This window comes from Tursiops truncatus, chromosome 15 (genome assembly GCF_011762595.2).
Source record: "Tursiops truncatus isolate mTurTru1 chromosome 15, mTurTru1.mat.Y, whole genome shotgun sequence".
Lineage (NCBI taxonomy): Eukaryota > Metazoa > Chordata > Mammalia > Artiodactyla > Delphinidae > Tursiops > Tursiops truncatus.
The window spans coordinates 35,370,907-35,393,864 of record NC_047048.1 but is presented as its reverse complement, the minus strand read 5'-3'; the positions used below and the strand labels follow the sequence as shown (position 1 = coordinate 35,393,864).

The following is a 22,958-nucleotide window of genomic DNA, read 5'->3' as shown; positions in this document are numbered from 1 at the left end:
AGGGAAGCCCTATTTTTTTTTTTTTAAGGCAAAGTAATTTATTTACATTTGTCTTCAATAAGTCGTGCTGTATTCCGTTGAATAATAGAAAGAAAAGGAGAGAAACAAAGGCTTGGCAGTTGATTTTTAAAGTTCATTTTTCTCTTATAATAAGTAACAAGTAGTAAAGTTCGTGTGACTTTTTTATTGACATGCACTTTTTTTTTTCTCACTTTAATGCCTTAGAAAGAAGAACCTTCTGTTGGTTTTGTTCCAGATCAGACTGGGCCTCAGTTGTCAAAGATGGTGCTGGTGGTGTGTCCAACACAGGAGCCAAATTGTTCCTAGATCAGAATGATGACAGTAGATCTGAAGGTGGGTAAGTACTTGAACCCTCAGATCAGGACTCTGTGGGAGACCAAGGGACCTGTGACAGAGAGCTCCAGTCAGCATAAGAAATATGCCCCCCAAATGGACAGTCTCAGTCCCAAGAGGTTTCACCAGCACTTCTAGAGCTTCCTCTGTCATGATGCAGCTGGACCCAGGGAGGCTGTTGACCAGCTTCAGAAATTAAGCCCATGGTGGCTGAGGCCAGAGATTCAGTCAGAAGTGCAGATCTTGGAACTTGTGGTCCTAGAGTAGTTCCTGACCATTCTGCCCAGGGACACCCAGACTTGCATAAAGAAGCACCATCTACAGAGCATTGAGGAGGCTGTGGTCCTGGTAGAACACTTACAGAGGGAATCTGGTCAAATGAGGAATGGGGTGAGAAGAAAGATTCTTCATGTGTGCAGTAAAACAGGGTGAAGGTGGATGTATTGGGGGCAGTTAATTGGGAAATAAGATGAATTAAGTCTCAGTTCTGTTGTTCCTTTAGGACATGTAAAGCAGGACGTGAAAGCACAGACCCACAGCCATAGTCAGTCCACAGGTTTCAGAGATCCTGGCAGACTTCCCTGGCCTTAGGGAGAGTTGCTTTTTGCCCTCTTTGGAGCCAGGGTGTGTTGAGGGTAATGAGCCTAGTCTGGCTTGGCAAAAGAGATGAGCCTCAAGTTCTTAGAAACAAACAAAAGGCAATAAGGAGTTGGAGAGGAAGGGACAGATCCAAAAAGCAGTAATTCTCAGAGACCAAAGGAGAGTGAAGATAGGAAAGAGAGGGAGAAACCAAACAACTAGAGGAAGACTGCCCAGGAAGAGAAAAAGTAGAAAGAAAACAGGGAAAGAAAGATTTGGAAATCCCAACAGAGTAGCTGAGAGAAGAAAGAGCGTGAGGGATAGTGTCCTCTGTACCGTAGACAAGGGCCTCCACTGCCCTCCCTCAGTGGTTGTTCCTTGGCTGTGCTGTGAGCAGGGATCCAGGGCATGCCCTTGGGCAGGTGGCAGCATACCAGCTGGCTTCACAGGCCTGCTGAGAATACCGGGAGGGCACACGTTTTGTGTCAAAATCATTTGGGGATAGGTTGGAGCCTTGACTCTTTCCTCCCACTTTTTTCTCCATTTCATCCCAATCCTCTGTGAGACTCTTCCCTGGCAATGTGGAACATCTGGTTGACAGGACAACTTTTTTTTTTTTTTTTTTTTTTGGCGTACACGGGCCTCTCACTGTTGTGGCCTCTCCAGTTGTGGAGCACAGGCTCTGGACGTGCAGGTTCAGCGGCCATGGCTCACAGGCCCAGCCGCTCCGCAGCATGTGGGATCTTCCTGGACCGGGGCACGAACCCATGTCCCCTGCATCAGCAGGCGGACTCTCAACCACTGCGCCACCAGGGAAGCCCGACAGGACAACTTTTAAATTCAATTCCTTTATCTTTTGAGAGAGTTAGAGGACAGGAAACCACTAAGGCAAGAATCTAAGTTGGGAGAGAAAGTCTGTCAAGGCAGCATGAGAACAGGTGGCCTGTGCAGCCCTGTTAGTGGTCTGAGCTGGGCTGGTTGCAGAGGATGGGGGCTGCTGTCTTGGAGGGCTGACAGTAACCACACCTTTTTTCCTCTTCTGCCAATTTTCCTATATTTTGTGTATAGTTCTTGTGGGAAATTGGTGGTCCCGTATCTCTCTTAAGTCTTTGTGACATTTCCTTTAGTGTCTCCTTCTTCCCACAGTTTGCACTCTGCTTTTTCCTCCCTCTCCCACCAACTCCCAAACGAAAAGTAAGTTCCATGGTAACAAGGATGGGCATTATTTCTAGGTTGCAGACCATGAGCTGGGAAAGGAGGCAGTGCTCTTGGGAGAGACAGCAGAGGCCCTAGGCTTCAAGCTGAAGCCAGCAGAGGCCCAGCAAGTGGGCATGTCCCAGGATGAAGAATTTTGGAATACACACCAGAGTCTACAAGAGCTGCTGATCAGGAATACCCACAAAGAAACTGAGCCCGTATGTGAGAGGGGTAAGGAGCTTCACGTTACTTGCCTTCTCCTGGGAGCTGGGATAGTAATTTGTTAAGCCAGAATGTTGTTACCATTTTCTTTCTTGCCCTGTGGATCTACTAATGTAGCCACGTTAGCAATTAGGATGCCCCCCAGATTATGGTAGAGCAGACCAGGTGTGGTTGAAGGTGGGGGTTGGCCTAAGATTCAGAAATCTCCAAACCACAGAACCCTGGTAATAACATCAGGAATTCTGTTTTTAGAAAAGCAGAGAGGGTCAGTCTCACCTCATGCTGAAAATATGGAAGGAATTGGGATCAGAATGGGTGGTTAGTGGCAGAATGTGAACACTATTTGTACCAGAAAAAAAGTAATAAATGATAAAAAAAGAAAAAAACTACATCTCTTACTGTACACTGGATTCCCTGAGTATTTTGTTTTCAATTTATGTCACGAGAAGGTAATAAAAATTTTTTTCGTTTCATTAATTTGCTCATGAAAACTAGGGAACCTGTTTTAGAGGCTGGTAGTTCCATGGTTTTCATTTATAATGAGAGAGGCATTTCTGAACACACACACTTTTTTTTTTAATAAATAAATTTATGTATTTATTTATTTTTGGCTGTTTTGGATCTTCGTTGCTGCACGTGGGCTTTCTCTAGTTGCGGTGAGCGAGGTGGTGCGTGGGCTTCTCATTGTGGTGGCTTTTCTTGTTGCAGAGCATGGGCTCTGGGTGCGCGGGCTTCAGTAGTTGTGGCTCTTGGGCTCTAGAGCACAGGCTCAGTATCGGGGGTGCACGGGCTTAGTTGCTCCATGGCATGTAGGATCTTCCTGGACCAGGGCTTGAACCCATGTCCCCTGCATTGGCAGGCGGATTCTTAACCACTGCGCCACCAGGGAAGTCCAGCACACGTACTTGTAAAGGTATCTCATCAATACTAAAAAAATCGGGGTCTTCTGTATTTTAGAAAAGAGGCTACCACGTTCAGAAACAGAAGCGAGAGAAATTACCTCTGCTATCTTTCACCCACAGCGGTGCCTGCTCACCGGATCCTAGCCTTTCCTGAACAGACAAACACCAAAGACTGGCCAGTGGCACCTGAGCCTATCTTGCCTGAGTCCCAGGTGAGCTGTGCTTTCCAGCTTCTTAGGGCTGCCTCTCCCTGCTGCCCTTGACCTACACTGCCCAGCACGTGCTTAGAGGCGTGTTAACCCAGATGATCCTGCTGGGGAACTGGACACCTCCCAGACTGTTTGCTGATCCCTTGCCTCTTCCATTTCTGCCTCCTCACTTTAAAAAGTATCATGTGCTGTTCCTTTAGTTCCTGGCCTAACATACAAATCATGGGTCAGATGGTTGGGCTGCTTTTGAAGTGGCAAATACTTAGCTAAAGCGTATTCTCTTTTTAGAGCTTGTTGACATTTGAAGAAGTGGCCATATATTTTTCCCAGGAAGAATGGGAGTTACTGGATCCTACTCAGAAGGCCCTCTACAATGATGTAATGCAAGAAAACTATGAGACTGTCATCTCTCTAGGTAAAGATTCTCCCCTTCCCTTCATTGAATCTTTTTTTTTTTAATTTTTTTAATTTATCTTTTTGGCTGTGTTGGGTCTTCGTTGCTGCACGCGGGCTTTCTCTAGTTGCGGCGAGCAGGGCCTACTCTTTGTTGTGGTGCATGGGCTTCTCATTGCAGTGACTTCTCGTTGCAGAGCACGGGCTCTAGGCACGTGGGCTTCAGCAATTGTGGCTCGTGGGCTCTAGAGTGCAGGCTTAGTAGTTGTGGCACATGGGCTTAGTTGCTCTGCGGCATGTGGGATCTTCCCTGACCAGGGCTCAAACTTGTGTCCCCTGCACTGGCAGGCGGATTCTTAACCACTGCGCCACCAGGGAAGTCCTGAATCTTTTTTTAAAAAAATTATTTATTTGGCTGCGTCAGACCTTAGTTGTGGCATGCGAGATCTTCGATGTGGCATGCGAGATGTTTCGTTGCGGCACGTGGGCTTCTCTCTAGTTGTGGCACACAGGCTCTAGAGCGCGCGGGCTCTGTAGTTTTGGCGCGGGCTTCATTGCCCCGCGGCATGTGGGATTTTAGTTCCCTGACCAGGGGTTGAACCCCCGTCTGCTGCATTGGAAGGTGGATTCTTGACTACTAAACCACCAGGGAAGTTCTTTGCCCTTCCCTTTGCATAGGAGTTGAGTAATCTGTCATATTCTTGGCTTTCTCTGTGAGAGAGTCTCTTTTCCAGTTGCTTTTTTTTTTTTTTTCTTTTTTATATACACAGATATATTTACCAGTTGCTTTTTGATTCTCAGATAGTGGTTCGGCAGGGAAAAGGTGTAACCAGTTTACCTGGGAGCTTTTGCCAAGTTCACATGCTCATTCCTTATCCAGAATTTTTGTTCCCTTCCGTCCAAATTTGCTTTGCTCTTCTCTTTCCTGTCTCCCTAAAGGACACTACCATTCACCCAGTATTTCAGGCCAGAAAACCTATGGATCATTCTTCACTGTGATCTTGCCATCCTACCCCACTACTAGGTCATCGCTAATCAGCTTGGCTCCACCCTCACAGTGTAGCTTGAATCAGATCATGTCTCAGCCTCTTGTGCTGTTACCATCCTTGTCTCAGCCACAAGGTTCACTCAATACTTTCTAACTGCCACCACTCCTGCCCTCCCACAATCAGTTTTCCACACAGCAGCCAGAGTCTTTTAAAAACCTAATCATGGGGGGCTTCCCTGGTGGCGCAGTGGTTAAGAATCCGCCTGCCAATGCAGGGGACACGAGTTTGAGCCCTGCTCCAGGAAGTTCCCACATGCTGCAGAGCAACTCAGCCTGTGCGCCACAACTACTGAGCCTGTGTACCACAACTACTGAAGCGCACTCGTCTAGAGCCTGTGCTCTGCAACAAGGGAAGACATAACAATGAGAAGCCCACACACTGCAACAAAGAGTAGCCCCCACTTGCTCACTGCAACTAGAGAAAGGCCGCGTACAGCAACGAATACCCAACACAGCCAAAAATAAATAAATAAAATAAAGGTATTTAAAAAAACAAAAAACAAAAAAAACACCCCTAATCACGGGGAATTCCCTGGTGGTCCAGTGGTTAGGACTCTGCACTTTCAGTGTGAAGGGTGTAGGTTCAATCCCTGGTTGGGGAAGTAAGATCCTGGAAGCTGCAGGGTGTGGCCAAAAAAACCAAACCTAATCAGATGATGACATTTTCAGCTTAAAAACCTTACGATAACTTCTCATCACATTCAATATAAGAACCAAATTCCTTACCAAGGCTTCCTCCACGATCTGGCCCCTCCTCATCTCCCTGCTGTCGTCTCCTGCCACTCGTGCCCTTGCTCTGGCCTCTTTATTCACACTGCTCATCTTGTTGTTTCATGGGCTTGGTGTGCTCATTTCTTTCTCCTTCCCTGTGCCTGGCACACTTTTCTGCCATATGACAAAACTCAGTTTAGGGTTCTGCTCAAAATATCACTTTTTTTCCTTTTTTTTTAAATATATATTTATGTGGCTGTGCAGGGTCTTAGTTTGGCACTCTGGATCTTTAGTTGCAGCATGCGGGATTTTTAGTTGCAGCATGCGAACTCTTAGTTGCAGCATCTTAGCTCCCCAACCACAGATCGAACCTGGACCCACTGCATTGGGAGCATGGGTCTTAACCACTGGACCACCAAGGAAGTCCTTCAAATATCACTAAGAGAGGCTTTTCACATAGCCTTATTTAAAATACCTTCACAGAAGCAGAATCTTAAGTGTTCTCTCACCCTGCTCTAGTTTTCTTCAAAACGTTTCTCACTTCCTGATATTTTATTTGCGTGTTTATTGACATTAGACTGTCTCACTCTGCGCTAGAAGATAAGCTCTCTGAGATCAAGGGGCTTGGCTTATTCACCACTGTATCCCTAGCACATAGAGGGTGCCTGGTGCACCATAGCCACTCAGCACATATGTATTGAATGACTGAGTGATGAATGCTTTCCATACTTGGCAATATGATTTAGAGAAAGTCCACTAAGTAATTCTGGTCTGTTTCCTCCACCTGGATGTGAACCAGTGAGCTATAGGAGTAGTAGAAATCTTTCCTGGTCCAGTGTCTGGTACCTGAGAACTCAATTGAAACTTGCTATAATATAACAGGAATCACTTGTATTTATGATACCCAGCCCACTGACCTTCACATTGACTCCCCTAGACCTGGCCTTATCCAGTATGAGTCTTCCTAAAGAGGTAATAGGACCAGCCTGTATTTCCTGTAGCCTCTGGAGTTTGGTTACAGCTTAGTTGAATATGGAGTATTGGTTTCAGAAGATGGGGAACATGCAATGAATTCGCATACCCTTTTCATAAATCTAGCTTAGATTTATTTCCCAGTCTTTACATACCCACTCACAAATGCAGTACAGTGTAAACTTAATATTGGATATGAGACACTCCATTTAACCATTCAGGATAAGAAACTGTTAAAGTATCTTTTGCACTTCCTGAAGTAGTCTGGAATTAGTGAACCATTGTTAGTTCCAGTCACTGACTTCAGTTTTTTATTTCACAGCATTATTTGTGCTCCCCAAAACTAAAGTGATCTGCTGCTTAGAGCAAGGGGAAGAGCCATGGGTTCAAGGACCCCCAATATTCAAAGACAGTCCCGAAGAGCTGTTTTCAGGTAAATATACCATGGGAAGAGGAGAAATGTGCCTTGGTAGGAACCTTTACAAGGGCTTAACATTTTAAGATTCTACTTCCCTATTTTTTTTAAATCAGTGAATATTGCGTTTTTTTCTATTCCCATGGTTTTCTTGCTCTGACATACAGTTGGCTGATTCTTATGTTTATTCCAACAGAGATAAAGATGAAAAATGACACTGAAAATCATCAACCTATATGTTTTTCTGACTTAGAAATACAAGCACCAGGAGACATAGTATCAAAAAAAGCCAGTGTGAATGTTCATCAGAAAACAATGGGCAAAGAAAATCATGGTGATACACATAGGGTGGGGAAATGGCACCAAGATTTTCCAGTGAAGGAAGGAATTAAATTTTCAAACTGGTGGGAAGAAGAGCTGCTGAAACTTATCGAGCTTCATGAGAAAGAACGTGCAGGAGAGAAGCCTTTTAAATGTCAGGAATGTGGGAAAAGCTTCAGAGTTAGTTCTGACCTTATTAAGCACCAAAGAATTCACACTGAAGAGAAACCATATAAATGTGAACAGTGTGATAAGAGGTTTAGATGGAGGTCAGATCTCAATAAGCACTTAACAACACACCAAGGAGTAAAGCCATATAAATGCTCATGGTGTGGGAAAAGCTTCAGTCAAAATTCACATCTCCACACACACCAAAGAACTCACACTGGAGAGAAGCCCTTTACATGTCATCAATGTGGAAAAAAATTCAGTCAAAATTCCCACCTTATTAAACACCGGAGAACCCACCTGTAGCACATGCAGGAGAATCTTCAATAAGTGCTCAAGACTTTGACACCAGTGAAGGAAAGCTTGTTCAGTGTCCTCAGCCTACAGACATATACCAAGCGGCACTTGACCCTAAAGTTTATGAAAAAATGCAAAATTAAGAAGCATGAAGAATTTTTCACCAGTGGAAAATTTGGAGATGTAAACGTCATGTTTCACAGAAAGAAATCAGGGTTGACTGTGGAGGGGAAACGTTAATAGTTGTACTACTTACTGTTTTTACTTAGAACTTTCACTGAATTCTTTAGCAAAAATAGTGTTCTAAGAATATTCTGAGTAAGGGAAAAAGCTGCTTTGGGATTGTACCTGGCAAAATAGCAAGATCAGCTTCAAAATAGCAGATGCAGTCATGAATCATCAGTCTTCTTTGGTCACAGAATGACCTCCCCAGCCACTCTTAAGCACATATGATAGAAACATTTGTAGCATGGTCTTCCAAAACAAAAAGCAGTAATATACATGTTTCATTGCATACCATTGTCTTCCAGTTAGCAGACTTATGAATTTCAGTAGTCTCATGAGGTAGAAATGAATTCTAATATAAAGTTTTCCAAGAACCAAATTGGATTTTCTTACTCTGTTTTGTCATTGGACAGTGTTCACAAAGTTGACCTGGTTCTGAGTTCCTTCTTGAACATTTTAGCAACTATATCTCTTTAGTCCTGTTAGCACAGTTTTTACTGTGATGAAGTCATTTACTTCACTGTTAGAGAATCTGCCAGGTGAACTAATAATGCACTATCATTGCCTCTCATTTGTGGCGTTGGAAAAAAGAATATCTAATGAGATCATGTGGACATGGGTTGGAATTTTTAGCCATTTGGTATGTTTTAGATGAAAAGAAGAATTTTCTGCAATTAACTGGACTCCTTACCTCACAATGCCAATAGGATAAAACAGCCATAAACATGAGCACTTTTCTGAAGCTCATGGAAATTAATGGGAATTCAGGATCAACTTCTTAGGTTTTTGTCTGTTTGTATTTTAACGTGGCTTTTGTTTGTTACTAAGAACAACAAGAAAGTTATGTTTGTCTGGGAACTGGAGTGTATGCAGTAGGGAGGATCCTGTGGGTCACTGGGAATGGTGCTCTGGGAATTCAGTGAGCAGGAGACCAAGTTCCCAAAAGGAAAGGTTTGGGAACTGATGTTGAGTGGCAGGCAAGGCTAGGTGAACCTGCATCTGCCTTGGTTGACTTACACTGTAAACTGTTAAACAGGCAGGGTCTTCCAGTTTCTGTTTTCTCCAGCATAGCATAGAATGCCAAAAAGCTATGGGCTGTGGATTTTCTTATAACACCTACAGCAGTGATTCAGATGTGTTCCTGTTAGAGCTTTCAGGTAGTATTAGGAAAGAGGTTAAATGATCTCTTACAAATCTCTTATAAAAAGGGAAGTTAGGTTCAAAGAGATCCAGAGGCTTGTTAAGACCCCATAGCTAGTGGGTCTGTTGGCTGTCACTTAGCTGCATCAGTCAGGCCTGAGGGCAGGATTAGCAGGACTGATCTGTATGTTGTCCCTGCCCAGCCAGCCTGGATGACATTGTATTGTATCTATTTCTATTTCTAGCTTGTAACACATTCCTGTTTCTTGATTGGTTACTGAAACACTCTTAAATCTCCAGTTTCCATATGAAATAGAGATAACACTCAACTCAGGGTTTTTCTGGGGATTAGAGGGGTTGATGAAGGAAAAACACCTATCGGCCTGGGAAATAGCAGGGTCTCAGTCAGTGTGCGTGTCCTTCCCTTTCCCCTGGTCCCCAGTGGTATGTTGGGTGGACTGACTACATTAAAGGAGCAGATGCATTTGTGGCTGTTGCAGCTCCTTCCAGGAGCTGAGCACTCGTGGTGGTGGTTTGCTCGGTTGATTTGGTCCTTGGCTTCAGTGCCTAATGGTGTAAGTCACCTGAGGTTTTTCTGCTGCTGTCAGCAGGATTTCATTTTCTTCTCTTAAGATAACTGTACCAGTATACCAGTGTGCTTATTTTTTAAGCTCGGCCAGCTCTGCAGCTCTGGTCTGCATAGATCTTACCCAACAGTCTCAGCCTTACACCCCTGGGACTCTGTTTTTTCTCCCAAGATATACATGTGGATTTCTTGCTGACACTGCATTCATTCATTCAATTTGATGAGGGCCTATTATGTACCCAGGTAGTCTTCTAAACTAAGGATATAGTAGTGGACAAGGAGACAAAATGCATATCCTCATGGAGCTTGTATCCTAGTGAACAGTAAGAAGGGAGTGGTTAGGCTTTTTTCTCCTTGCAGTTAGCATCCTGAGATAGTTTTGAGCAATGGGTGTGAGCAAAAGTTTCCCTTCTCGGCTGTAGCATTTGTTTGTTGCTGCAGGACTCTCTAGTGGTGTCTTTTCCTGCCTCAGTCATATAAGCACATAGAGAGGAGTCACAAGATCAGAACAGTCTGGAATGCCGAGCCCCCCACATTGGGGAGGGGTATCTGTTCTGGAGAGTCCCCCAGACCTATAATGGACTGTAGGAATGAGAAATAAACTTTTGTTGTGTTAAGTCAATGGGATGTTGGTGCTATGTGTTTCTGCAGCATAACCTGGCCTGTCAGTAAGACCGTCTTCTGCTAGAGCTCAGGAAACTTCTTTGTCATTCCACCTGGTCTTTGGTCCTTGGAAGAGATCTAGTTTCCTCTAGATGCTCCACTGAGCTGGTGTAACACTGATGGGAACACTTAGGAGCTTATAAGACTATAGGTGATGGGAAAGACAGACTGCTTGCTTGCTTACCAGGGACAAATCCTGTAGAGGTCAGTTGTTGAAGTGGATGAGGCAACCATCTGTCTCTCTCTCTGGCCTTATTCCATTTCGTTGTCTTTGTCTGCCCTCTGTTCCACTGCTCCACAGCCCTGCATGCACAGGAAGGGCTTCTGTTGATCAGTGGGCTAGGGAGAGGTTAGGGGTTCCTTTCCATTCTAAGTGAGTGCAGTAGACTTCAAGGAATGGTTTGGTAAATAGCTCTGTTGTACCTTCTTTGAATTGTGCCTTAGAAAATGGGAAGGAGATCACCAAGTTTTCCCAGATTGTTGTAAAGAGGAAGGTGGCTTCTTTTCCTGGACTGAAAGGTAACAGTTGGGAAGAAGCTTGGACAGGAAAACAGGAGCAGGGCACTCCAGCTGGGGAATGAGAAACTTCCAGTGGGAAAGTTCTAACTTAGCCACTAATCAGCACAGTGTTTTACTACTACGTATGTTTTGGAATTTGGGTTGGATGTATTCAGGTTGGAAGAAGGCATTCTATACCTCATCACAGCGATGAGAGCCGATTAGTAAAACAGCAAGGTAAAACTAAAACTGTGAGGCTTCGTTTAAAAAATCAGACACAACCCTAGGTTCAGCCTCAGACAGTGTTAAAGTTCTCACTAATATGACCTGCAAAATCAGATGATTTCTAGGACAAACCAGAAGGTGCTTCGTTTCTGTGTGTCCAGTTAACAGCCTTATAGTGGCTCCAAGGTTGGTTCTGAGAATTGGATCACTGACCTAGCCTTGTCCCCAAATCCTCGACCCCTTCTCTGCATGGGTCCCAGTGGACACGGTCCTGTGACCATTGTATACCCAGAGTTCTCGCCATTAAGCTGACTGTAACCTCAAGCTCATCTTGAGAATCTCAACTATCTTTTAACTGGAGGGGAAGTACAGGAGGAGAGCTTGGATAAAACAAACTGCTAGGGTTTCGATCAGCTTTTGAAACAGAACTGTTTAATTGTGCTGGAGATTTTTAGAGGAAGAATGCTAAGCAGGCTTTTCTATCCAGCTGGACAGTTGGGATAATAAAAAGCTTTGAACACCATAAAGGATTTTCCAGACATTCGTTGAACCACTCCACAGACAAGTGTTTACCGAGCATCTTGTGCATTTCCTGGCTCCTTCCCACTCATGTGTAATGGATCAAGGCTGCCCATTACTTTTCTCTCAGGAGCTTTCCCTCTAGTGCTTACAGTGGATTATTTGCTGAAGGCCTCACGTTCTTTCTGTGGGTTATCTCCTGTACAGTCTCTGAAGTGCCCTGAGTAGGAAGTGCTGAAGCTTTACCCACATTCTGTTTCTAGGGTTCTTTCCAAACAAGTACAGAAGCAATTTGTTGCTGAATCTATTCCACACTTGTCACTTTTATAGTTTCTTCCTTGTGTGGGTTCGATGGAGAGCAAGGCTGGAGCACTGTTTAAAGCATCTACCGAACCCAATGTATGTGTAGGGTTTCTTTGTGTATGAATTCTCCAGTGGACAAGGGTACTGGGCTGTACTGAAGTTCTTTCCGCAGTCAAGCGTCTATAAGGCTTTCCTTCTGTATAAATCATCCATATCTGATAATGCCTGCACTTCACTCAAAGCAGTTCTCCCATCTGGCTCTTGTGAGAGGAATTATGCAAGCAAGCTCTTGTCTTTCACTCAGTTTCAGATTTAGGAAAACTATCAGAATCGCTTTTCATTTCCACCACAGTAGGATTATGAATCTTGAATTGCACAGATCTAAGCACTAATACAAAAATAAGGTTTATAGTATTTGAATACCCTGAACCTTCAAGGAAAAACTTGGTAAGAAATCTTTCTGTTGAATGTTTTTAACCAATGAATATAATATTTCCAGCATCATGATTTTCACACTAAGCATTTGTCCATGACTTGTACAAACAGAACAGTTTCAAAGCATGTGAAAAAATGAAAAAGTGGAGGATCTTTAATGTTCACAAAGAGAAGAGATATTTTAAGCTTCAGAACAATCTTTTTAAAATGTTAGTAGCTTAAGGAACAATAGTTTCTCACACAGAGGAGTTATGGAAATGTGTTTTAATGTTTCCTTCTTCCTGTAACTTCCTGTTGAGTAAGCATTACCCAGCATCAAAGCTATTCATCATCCTTAAAGGAGGAGCTCATATTTCCAGTCTTACTCTTCTTTGAGTTAAGAGGCGCTTCTACAGTATTCTCCTCTTGGATCTCTCCACAGCTCCCACAGTTTGAAATCCAAGCTTGCACAAGGGCTCTGTCTTCCCTTGACCTTCACTCTTATACCAGTCAGTCATGTCTGCACTTAACCATTCTGAGTATTGTGTTTATTCCCTTCATAGGAAGTATCACAAGGCAGAGTTATTTGGTTTGGTTGCTTTTGTCTGTCTTAACCCATTAGAATATAAGCATCAGGAGGGCAGGGGTTTTGTCTGTCTTGTGTAGACTTCAGTGTTGGGCACAAAACTGACATAATATAAATACAAGGATGAAAATACAGTTGATTCTTCAACAACGCGCAGGGTAGGTTAGTTGCGCCAACTCCTACACAGTTGAAAATCCATGTATAACTTTACAGTTGGCCCTCTGCATCTGCAGCTTCAACCAACCATGGATCATGTGCTGCGGTACCTATTTATTGAAAAAAGTCCACATGTAAGTGGAGCCTTGCAGTTCAAACACATGTTCTTCAAGGGTCCACTTATATCAAACAGAAAAAAACTGCCACAGCCACCTGAACATTAGCTTTGGTTACTCAGAGCACCCCCTGGCCCAGTGTTCTCCTTTCTTCAGGTATTGAGTGCTTGACAAATGTGTGATGGTCATGAGTCCTGGTCTTGTTCTTTATCAGGAGAGATGGAAGAGAAGAGCATGCAGGCCCTCTGAAGGAATGCACAGAGAATTCCTATGTTGGGGACGTTGGAATGTGTGAGGCTATCATTCTATCTGAATGAATGCTGTAGCTTGGAGCTCAGGGAACTTCACCCTGGAATAAGAAGACTGGATTCCATGTGCACCCCAAGGAAAGCACCTCCACTCAGGTTGCCTGTCCTCTCAGCACCCACCCCCACCATGTCTGCTCTCCAACACTTGCCATTAGTAAGCGCCTGAATACCCACACAGACCTAGGGGTCTTGCAGGCACTCAGCACATCTCTTCCCAAGGACTGTCTCAACACCGAGGTGTATAGAAGGACCTGGAAGGGGCCTTGGAAATCTGTTCTGTCAGTGGGTACCAAACGTAGGTAGAGAACAATGTGAGCTATGCAGAGCTATTCCATGAAAAAAGTATTATGCACCCAAGTAAATCTGGGGGCAGTGGGTTAAAGTCAATGTTTTGTTATAGGAGGACTTCTCAGTGCTTATGTTTAAATGTACACTGCAGGGCTTCCCTAGTGGCACAGTGGTTAAGGATCCGCCTGCCAATGCAGGGGACACGTGTTTGAGCCCTGGTCCAAGAAGATCCCACATGCCACTGAGCAACTAAGCCTGTGTGCGACAACTACTGAGCCTGCACTCTAGAGCCCTCGTACTACAACTCTTGAGCCCGCGTACCTAGAGCCCATGCTCCACAACAGGAGAAGCCACCGCAATGAGAAGCTCGTGCACCGCAAGGAAGAGTAACCCCCGCTCGACACAACTAAAGAAAGCCCAGGCGCAGCAACGAAGACCTAACGCAGCCATAAATAGATAGGTAAATTTATTTAAAAAAATTAAATGTACAGTGTAAACTCCGGGTCAAAGGAGAGGAGTATAAGCATGCAGTGATTGCCAGCCTTTTTTGATCGTGGTGGTGGTGGTGGTGGGTGTGTGACATTCACACCTAACATCCATCTCTCAGATAGTTTTGTGGAATACCAGTTTGGGAAACGCTGACCTAGTTAATCCTTTCACCATTATGGAAACTTGAGAGAGTATCTGAATTAGTGGAACAAAATTAGATCCCACGCCACCTGACTAGCAATTAAATGCCCCTTCCTCTACACCACACAGCCTCTTGGGTAGGGGGACAGGCATCACCATTAAACATTAGGAAGGTGAAGCTTCAGATCCCATGGTTAGATATTGCGGGCAGAGTAGAACTAGTACCCGTGCATTCTCTTTCTAGGAGAGAACTTGGAGACCTCTCTTGCAAGGGCCCCAGCCAAAGAATTTGTTTCTCGTAGGTCAATGCAAGCAATTGTGTTTGGCATCTTCTGTATCTAGTAGAAGATCCAAACGTTTTAGCAACAACATTCTCAATTGCTTCTAGCGTCTGCTATGCAACGAGTGTTTTACACGCAAGGGTTTGGAAAGTGGCACTTCACTTTTACAAAGCTGACAACCCAGTATAAGATCTTTCAACTTCAAAACTCATCTACTCCCCAGGAGGGGTGAAGGACAAGGACCATCAGTCCCACTTGAGACATCAGGTATATAAGACAAATTTCAGGAAGTGGTTGCCTTAAGATGTGTTGCAGAAGATGCAGGGAGAGAATTGAGATTTCCTGGTTCCCAGTTTAGATACCACAAGAGTTCTAGGAAGAAAGTAAATTTTTGTCCATGCATGTTGTGGAGCAGGATTTAGGAGTCAGGGCTCCTGACTGATTCCTTATTACACATTCTTCTCCTTAGGCTGTCTGAGACAGCCTGCTAGGGCTCCATTCCACCACCATCCTGACCACTCACATCAGCCCTCACTGTCTTAGAAGGAGGAAAAGGAGAGACCAGGGCACGGACATCTCAGGAAGTATCATCACTCTCAACTAAATCATGATCTCTCACCTGTCTCCACAAGTGACAGGAATCCCTTCTTAAGTATGGTCTCTTTTTCTCAGAAAGAACCCTGTTTTCTCTTTGGCTAGTCCCTTGGAGTTAACCTGGGTACTATGACCTCCCAAATTACTTCTTGTCCTGTACACCATCTGGGACCTGGAAGCAGTCTGTCCTCTAACCATTTGCAGGCACAAAGTGGTCTGGGATTTGCAGAAGAATAACAGGAGAAGCTGTGCCATTTTGCATTCCCATCAGTAATGAATAAGAGTTTCTGTTTTTCCATATTCTTATGAGTATTTGTAGTTCTCAGTGTTTTTGGATTTTCACCATTCTGATAGTTGTATAGTGGTGTCTCATTGCTTTAATTTACAGTTCCCTAATGACATGATATGGAGCATCTTTTCATGTTTTTTTACCATCTGTGTACATTGTTTGGTGAAGTGTCTGTTCATATCTTCTGCCCCTTTCTTAATCAAGTTGATCATTTTCTTATTGTTGAATTTTAAGAGTTCTTTGCATAAGTTATATAAAATTCCTTTATCAGATAAGTATTTTGCAAATGTTTTCTCCCAGTCTGTGGCTTGTCTTATTCTTTTGACAGTGTCTTTGCAGAGCAAAAGTTTTTAATTTTAATGAAGTCCAACTTATCAATCATTTCTTTCCTGGAGCATGCCTTTAGTGTTGTATCTACTGTATGAAGTCATCACCAAACCCAAAGTCATGTAGGTTTTCTCCTATGTTTTATCTTCTGGAGTTTTATTATTTTGGTTTACATTTAGATCTAGAATCCATTTTGAATTATTTTTGTGAGGGGTGTAAAATCTGCATGTAGATTCTTCTCTTTTTTTTTCGCATGTGTGTGTCCAGTTGTTCTAGGACCATTTGTTAAAAAGACTGTCTTTCCTCCATTTTATTGCCTTTGCCCTTTTGTCAACAGTCAGCTGTCCATATTTATGTTGGTCTATTTCTGGGCTCTCTGTTCTGTTCCATTGATCTATTTGTCTATTCCTTCACCTACACCACACTGTCTTGATTATTGTAGCTTTACAGTAAGTCAGTGTTGAGTAATGTCAGTCCACTAATTTTTTCTTCTCCTTCAGTATCATGGTGGCTATTCTGGGTCTTGTGCCTCTCCATATATATTTAAAAATCAATTTGTCAATATCCAGAAAATAACTCGCTGGGATTTTTTAAAAAATAAATTTATTTTATTTATTTATTTTTGGCTGCATTGGGTCTTCGTTGCTGTGCGCAGGCTTTCTCTAGTTGCAACGAGCAGGGGCTACTCTTCGTTGCAGTGTGCGGGCTTCTCATTGCAGTGACTTCTCTTGTTGCGGAGCATGGGCTGTAGGGCGTGCAGGCTTCAGTAGTTGTGGCTCCTGGGCTCTAGAGCGCAGGCTCAGTAGTTGTGGCACACGGGCTTAGTTGCTCCGCGGCATGTGGGGTCTTCCTAGACCAGTGCTCGAACCCGTGTTCCCTGCATTGGCAGGCGGATTCTTAACCACTGTGCCACCAGGAAAGCCCTTGCTGGGATTTTATTGGGATTCCATTGAACCTGTAGATCAAGTTGGGAAGAATTACCATCTTGACAGTATTGATTTTTATTCTTTAGCCTGTTGATGTGATGGATTACATTAATTAATTTTGTATAAGTTCTTTTTTTTAATTTTTATTTTATTTTTTTGCACGGTACGTGGGTCTCTCACTGTTGTGGCCTCTTCCGTTGCGCAGCACAGGCTCCGGACGCGCAGGCTCAGTGGCCATGGCTCACGGGCCCAGCCACTCTGCGGCATGTGGGATCTTACCGGACCGGGGCACGAACCCGTGTCCCCTGCATCGGCAGGCGGACTCTCAACCACTGCGCCACCAGGGAAGCCCTAAGCTTTTAATTAATTACTTTTGGCTTCGTTGGGTCTTCGTTGCTGTGTGCAGGCTTTCTCTAGTTGCGGCTAGCAGGGGCTACTCTTTGTTGCGGTGCGCGTGCTTCTCTTGTTGTAGAGCACAGGCTGTAGGCGTGCGAGCTTTAGTAGTTGTGGCTAGCGGGCTCTAGAGTTCAGGCTCAGTAGTTGTGGCGCACGGGCTCAGTTGCTCCGCGGCATGTGGGATCTTCCCGGACCAGGGCATGAACCCGTGTCCCCTGCATTGGCAGGCGGACTCTCAACCACTGTGCCACCAGGGAAGCCTCTAATTTTGATATTTTTATTTTAAGTTTTAAAATTCTTATGAATGACATGATTAGAGCACTAAAGGCGGAGACAAGAAGTCTAGATACATTCAGACACAAAGAAAACACCTATGAAAATTTAGGCACTTTAGTATATAAGCAATTCTACTTGCTAAAAGGGTTTGTTTGTTTTTGGTTTTTGGTTTTTTGGTCTATGTCTCAACTTTTCACAACCATCAACCCCCAAGTGGTCAGAAACTTCACCTCAAGCAGCATTATTTAACACTACATGAAAGAAACTCAGTAGTAGAGAATTTAATATTGAAAAGGGCAAAGGATTTGAATAGACGTTTCTCACAATAAGATATACAAATGGCCAGTCAGCACATAAAAAGGCACTCAACATCATTAGCCATCATGGAAATGGAAATCAAAACCACAATGAGATACTATCCACTAGCATGTGGATAATAGATAAGAACGTGTTATTGAGGATGTGGAAAAATTAGAACCCTCATACACTGCTGGTGGGAATTTAAATTGTTCAGCCACTGTAGAAAACACTTGGGCACTAACTTCAAAAGTTAAACATCGAATTACCATTTGTCCCAGCAATTCCACTGCTACATATAGACCCAAGAGAATAGAAAACTTGTGTCCACAGAAAACTTATATATGAATGTACATAGCAGCATTATTCACAATAGCCCCAAACTAGAAACAACCCAAACGTCCATCAACTAATAAATGGATAAATAAAATGTGGTATATCCATACAATGGAATGTTGTTTAGCAATAAAAGGAAAGGAAATTCTGATATATGCTACAACATAGATGAACATTGAAAACATTCTAAGTGAAAGGAGTCAGACACAAAAGGTCACATGTTGTATGAAATATCCAGAACAGACAAATCTATAGAGACAGAAAGTGGATTAGTGGTTTCCAGGGACTGGAAGCTGCAGCAGGTGGAGGTTGACTGCTAAAGATACAGGGTTTCTTTTGGGGTGATGAAAATATTCTGGAATTAAATAGTGATAATGAAATGTAAGTATGGTAATAAAACTACTGAATTAAAAATTTCAAAGTGGTGAATTTTATGATATGTGTCTTATATCTGAATTTTAAAAACCTGACTTAGAAGGGACTAAAACAGAGGGTGACAAGTTGGCTTCCAGGTAACTAATAGTAGCAGGTGGGACAGGGAGGAAGATTGTGGACAAGAAAAAAGATTAAGTAAAGCTTTTGAAAAGAAGTGAACTAATTTGGGAAGACCTCGGTGGAGGCAGGGATTAGGTATCAGAGTGGAGAACCAGTAATACAGGAAAAGAAAGAAAATGTATAGATGTTGGAAAGGCACAAGGAAAACTAAGTATTGGGGTTCCATCTCTGGATAAGATGAAGTAAGCATGCTTCACCTTTTCTCTCACATAGAAAACAACTCTAAAACCTGGATAGAATGTACGGAGCAGCTATTCGAGAACGTCAAAGCATTAATAGCAGTTTGTGATTTGGAGAAGAACACCAGAGTTCAAAGTACCACTGAGCTGATGGTGAGTTTACAATTTATGTTCTCTGATATCCCTTTACCTCAGCTCAGCACAACTAGAAACCTAGAAGTGAGCACTGTGGTGAAGATGGAGGCAAAATACAACATTTACTTATGACAAAAACTCCCAGGAAACTAGGAATAGAATGGAAGTTCTTCAACCTGTAAAAGAGCATCTATTAAAAAAGCTCTATAGGGCTTCCCTGGTGGCGAAGTGGTTGAGAGTCCACCTGCCGATGCAGGGGACACGGGTTTGTGCCCCGGTCTGGGAAGATCCCACATGCCACGGAGCAGCTAGGCCCATGAGCCATGGCCGCTGAGCCTGCGCATCCAGAGCCTGTGCACCGCAACGGGAGAAGCCACAACAGTGAAAGGCCCGCATACTGAAAAAAAAAAAAAAAGCTCTATAGCTCATATCATACTTAGTTATCAAAGATTGAATGCTTTCCCTCTGAGATAAGCAACAAAACAAGAATACCCAGTCCTACCACTCGTGTTTAGCGTTGTACTGGAAGGTTTGACCAGTGCGATAACGAAAGAAAGGGAAATAAAAAACATCCAGATTGAAAAGGAAAAACAAAACTGTTCCTGTTCACTGATGACATGATTGTCAATGTAGAAAATTCTAAGACCCTGCCAAAATCTCTAAAATAAGTAAATTTAGTAAGATCACAAGATGCAAGGTCAATAAACAAAACAAATTCTATTACTGTACATTGGAAACAATGTACTTTACAATGGCTTCAAGAAAAGAAATAGTTATAAATCTAACAAATCATGTAGAGGTTGTGTGTGCTGAGAACTATAAATCACTGGTGAAATAAGTCAAAGATGTCCTAAATAAATGGAAAGACATACCATGTTCATAAATTGGAAAGACTCAAAGTAGTAAAAATGTCAATTCTCCCCTGATTGATCAATAGTTTTAATGCAATGTGGAAAGATAAAAGAACTAGAATGGCCTAAACAGTTTTGAAAAATAAGAAAAAAATTGAAGAAATCACATTACTTGATTATAAGACTTTCTCTAAAGCTATGTTAATCAAAAGAGTGTGATATTGGTAGAGGAGTAGACACACAGATCAATGGCATAGACTAAAGAGTCCAGAAATAGACCCACATAAATATGGCAGGTTGATTTTAAATAGGCAAATATTTAATGAGGTTACAATCACATAAAACAGAATTAACCATTTTAAAGTGAACAATTGAGTGGCATTTAGTATATTCATAATTTTGTGCAACTACTACTTCTACCTAGTTCCAAAATATTTTCATCACGCCCAAAGAAAGCCCCATATCCACTAGGCAGTTACTCCTCATTCTTGTTTTCCTATAGTGCCTGGCAAATCACAAACCTGCTTTTTGTCCCTCTGGATTGATCTAATCTGAATATTTAATATAAATGGAATCTTACAGTATGTGACATGTTGGGCCTGACTTTCTTTCACTAGTGTAACGCTTTTTAAGTTGACCCACATTGCAGCATGTTTCAATCAGCACTTCATTCCTTTTTTGGATGAATAATATTCAGTATTATTAATTCATTACAATTTGTTTATACATTCATCTGTTGATGGACGTTTAAGTTGTTTCTACTTTTTGGCTATTGTGATAGCCCTGTTGCATACATGCAAGTACAAGTATTTGTTTTGAGTACCTGTTTTCAGCTCTGTTGGCATACAGTATACCCAGAAGTGGTACTGTGGGGTCATATGGTAGTTTTATGTTTAATTTTTGAGGAACAGACTTACCTATCGGGCCTGAAATATTTTATAGGCATACCTCATTTTAGTGCACTTTTATTGCCCTTCACAGGTAATGTATTTTTACAAATTGAATGTTTGTGGCAACCCTGCATCAGCAAGTCTAGCAGCACCATTATTCTAACAGCATTTTCTCACTTTTTGTCTCTGTGTCACATTTTGATAATTCTCACAATATTTCAAACTTTTTCATTATTATATTTGTTATGGTGATCTGTGATCAGTGATTTTTGATGTTACTATTGTAACAGTTTTGGCATTATGTAGACATAATGCTATTGCATACTTAATAAATTGCAGTATAGTGTAACTATAACTTTTATATGCTCTGGGAAAACAAAATAAAAAAATTGTCACTTTATTGCGACGTTTGCTTTTTTTGTTTTTCGGCTGCACTGTGCGCCTTGTGGGATCTTAGTTCCCTGACCAGGAATTGAACCCAGGCCCTCAGCAGTGAGACCACAGAGTCTTAACCACTGGACTGCCAGGGAATTCCCACAGTGTTTGCTTTGTTGCAGTGGTCTGGAACTGAACCCTCAGTACCTCCAAAGTATGCCTGTGCAGTCTCACCAGACATGTTCAGGGGTTCCTTTTTTCTACCTCCTTGCTAACACTAGCTATTTTTCTATTTGTATTATTATTATAGCCATCTAAATGAGTATAAAGTGGTATTTAATTATGTTTTTGGTCTGCATTTCCCCAGTAACTAATGATGTTGAGCATCTTTTCATGTGCTTGTTGACCATTTATCTTCTTTAGAGAAATGTCTCTTTGAGTCCTTTGGCCAATTTACAGTTTGTTTGTTTGTTTATTTATTTATTTATGGCTGTGTTGGGTCTTTGTTGCTGCGTGCAGGCTTTCTCTAGTTGTGGCAAGCAGGGGCTACTCTTCATTGCGGTGCACAGGCTTCTCATTGCGGTGGCTTCTCTTGTTGTGGAGCACGGGCTCTAGGCACGCGGGCTTCAGTAGTTGTGGCACATGGGCTTAGTAGTTGTGGCTTGTAGTCTCCAGAGCGCAGGCCCAGTAGTTGTGCCGCATGGGCTTAGTTGCTCTGCGGCATGTGGGATCTTCCTGGACCAGGGCTCAAACCCATGTCCCCTGCACTGGCAGACGGATTCTTAACCACTGCACCACCAGGGAAGCCCCCAAACCTTACTTTTAATAATACATAGAACAGCTAGACAGAAGATCAAAAAAACAAACTGAGTTCTTCAACAACATTATAAACCAGCTAGATATAACAGTTATATATAGAACACCCTGCCCAACAACAGTACACATTCTTCTCAAGTGCACATGGACATTATCCAGGATAGACCATATAGTAGGCAATGAAATAAGGCTTAATAAATTTTAAAAGATTCAAATCATATAAGGTATCTTCTCTGACTGCATGGAATAAAACTAGAAATAACGAAAAGAAAACTGGCAAATTCACAAATATGAGAAGTTAATTAACATACTCTTAAATGACCGTAGGTCAAAGAAGACATCATAAGGGAAATTATGAAATATTTTGAGATGAATGAAGACAAAAATACAACGTACCAAAACTTAAGGGATGCAGCGATAGTAATACTCAAAGGGAAATTTATGGCTGTAAATACCTATATTAAAAAAGAATAAATATCTCAAAGCAATAACTTTCTGTTTTAAGGGAAGAGCAAACTAAATGCAACAGCAGCCAAAGGAAGGAAATAATTAAGATTAGAATGGAATAGGGAATAGAAATAGAGAAGTGAAATGGAATGAAATAGAGAATAGAAAAACAATAGAGAATCAAACACACCAAAACTGGTTCTTTGAAAAGATTAAAAATATTGACAAAACTTAACTGAACTGACCAAGAGAGAAAGAGAGAAATCACAAATTACTAAAATCAGAAGTGAAAGTGAGGACATTCCTACTGCTTTTATAGAAATGAAAAGGATTATAAGAGAATACTATGAACAACTGTACACCAACAAATTAGTAACCTAGATGAAATGGAAAAATTCTTAGAAACACAAAACGGTAAAAACTGACTCAAGAAGAAACAGAAATGTAAATAGACCTATAACATGTAAAAAGATTTAGCCAGTAGTCAAAGACCTCCTAAGAAACAGAAGACCAGGACCCAATGACTTCACTGGTAAATTCTAC

At 42.4% G+C, this 22,958-nt stretch overlaps 1 protein-coding gene across 6 annotated transcripts in view; it reads left to right on the top strand.

The window, feature by feature from the left end:
• The window catches only part of ZNF75A (zinc finger protein 75A), a 65,714-nt gene that overhangs the window by 2,026 nt on the left and 40,730 nt on the right, over positions 1 to 22,958 (top strand). For 2 of the 6 annotated variants that reach the window (XM_073793289.1, XM_033839064.2), the window contains exons 2-7: positions 226 to 354; positions 2,166 to 2,361; positions 3,375 to 3,466; positions 3,752 to 3,878; positions 6,910 to 7,020; positions 7,199 to 10,361. In XM_073793289.1, the coding sequence (XP_073649390.1) occupies positions 334 to 354; positions 2,166 to 2,361; positions 3,375 to 3,466; positions 3,752 to 3,878; positions 6,910 to 7,020; positions 7,199 to 7,797 (1,146 nt within the window). In that variant the 5' untranslated portion in view covers positions 226 to 333 and the 3' untranslated portion in view covers positions 7,798 to 10,361. Of the gene's footprint in view, positions 1 to 225; positions 359 to 2,165; positions 2,362 to 3,374; positions 3,467 to 3,751; positions 3,879 to 6,909; positions 7,021 to 7,198; positions 10,362 to 13,433; positions 16,556 to 18,935; positions 19,055 to 22,958 lie in introns of those variants that run through there. The other 4 variants (XM_073793291.1, XM_033839076.2, XM_073793290.1 and 1 more) reach the window with 4 other exon arrangements.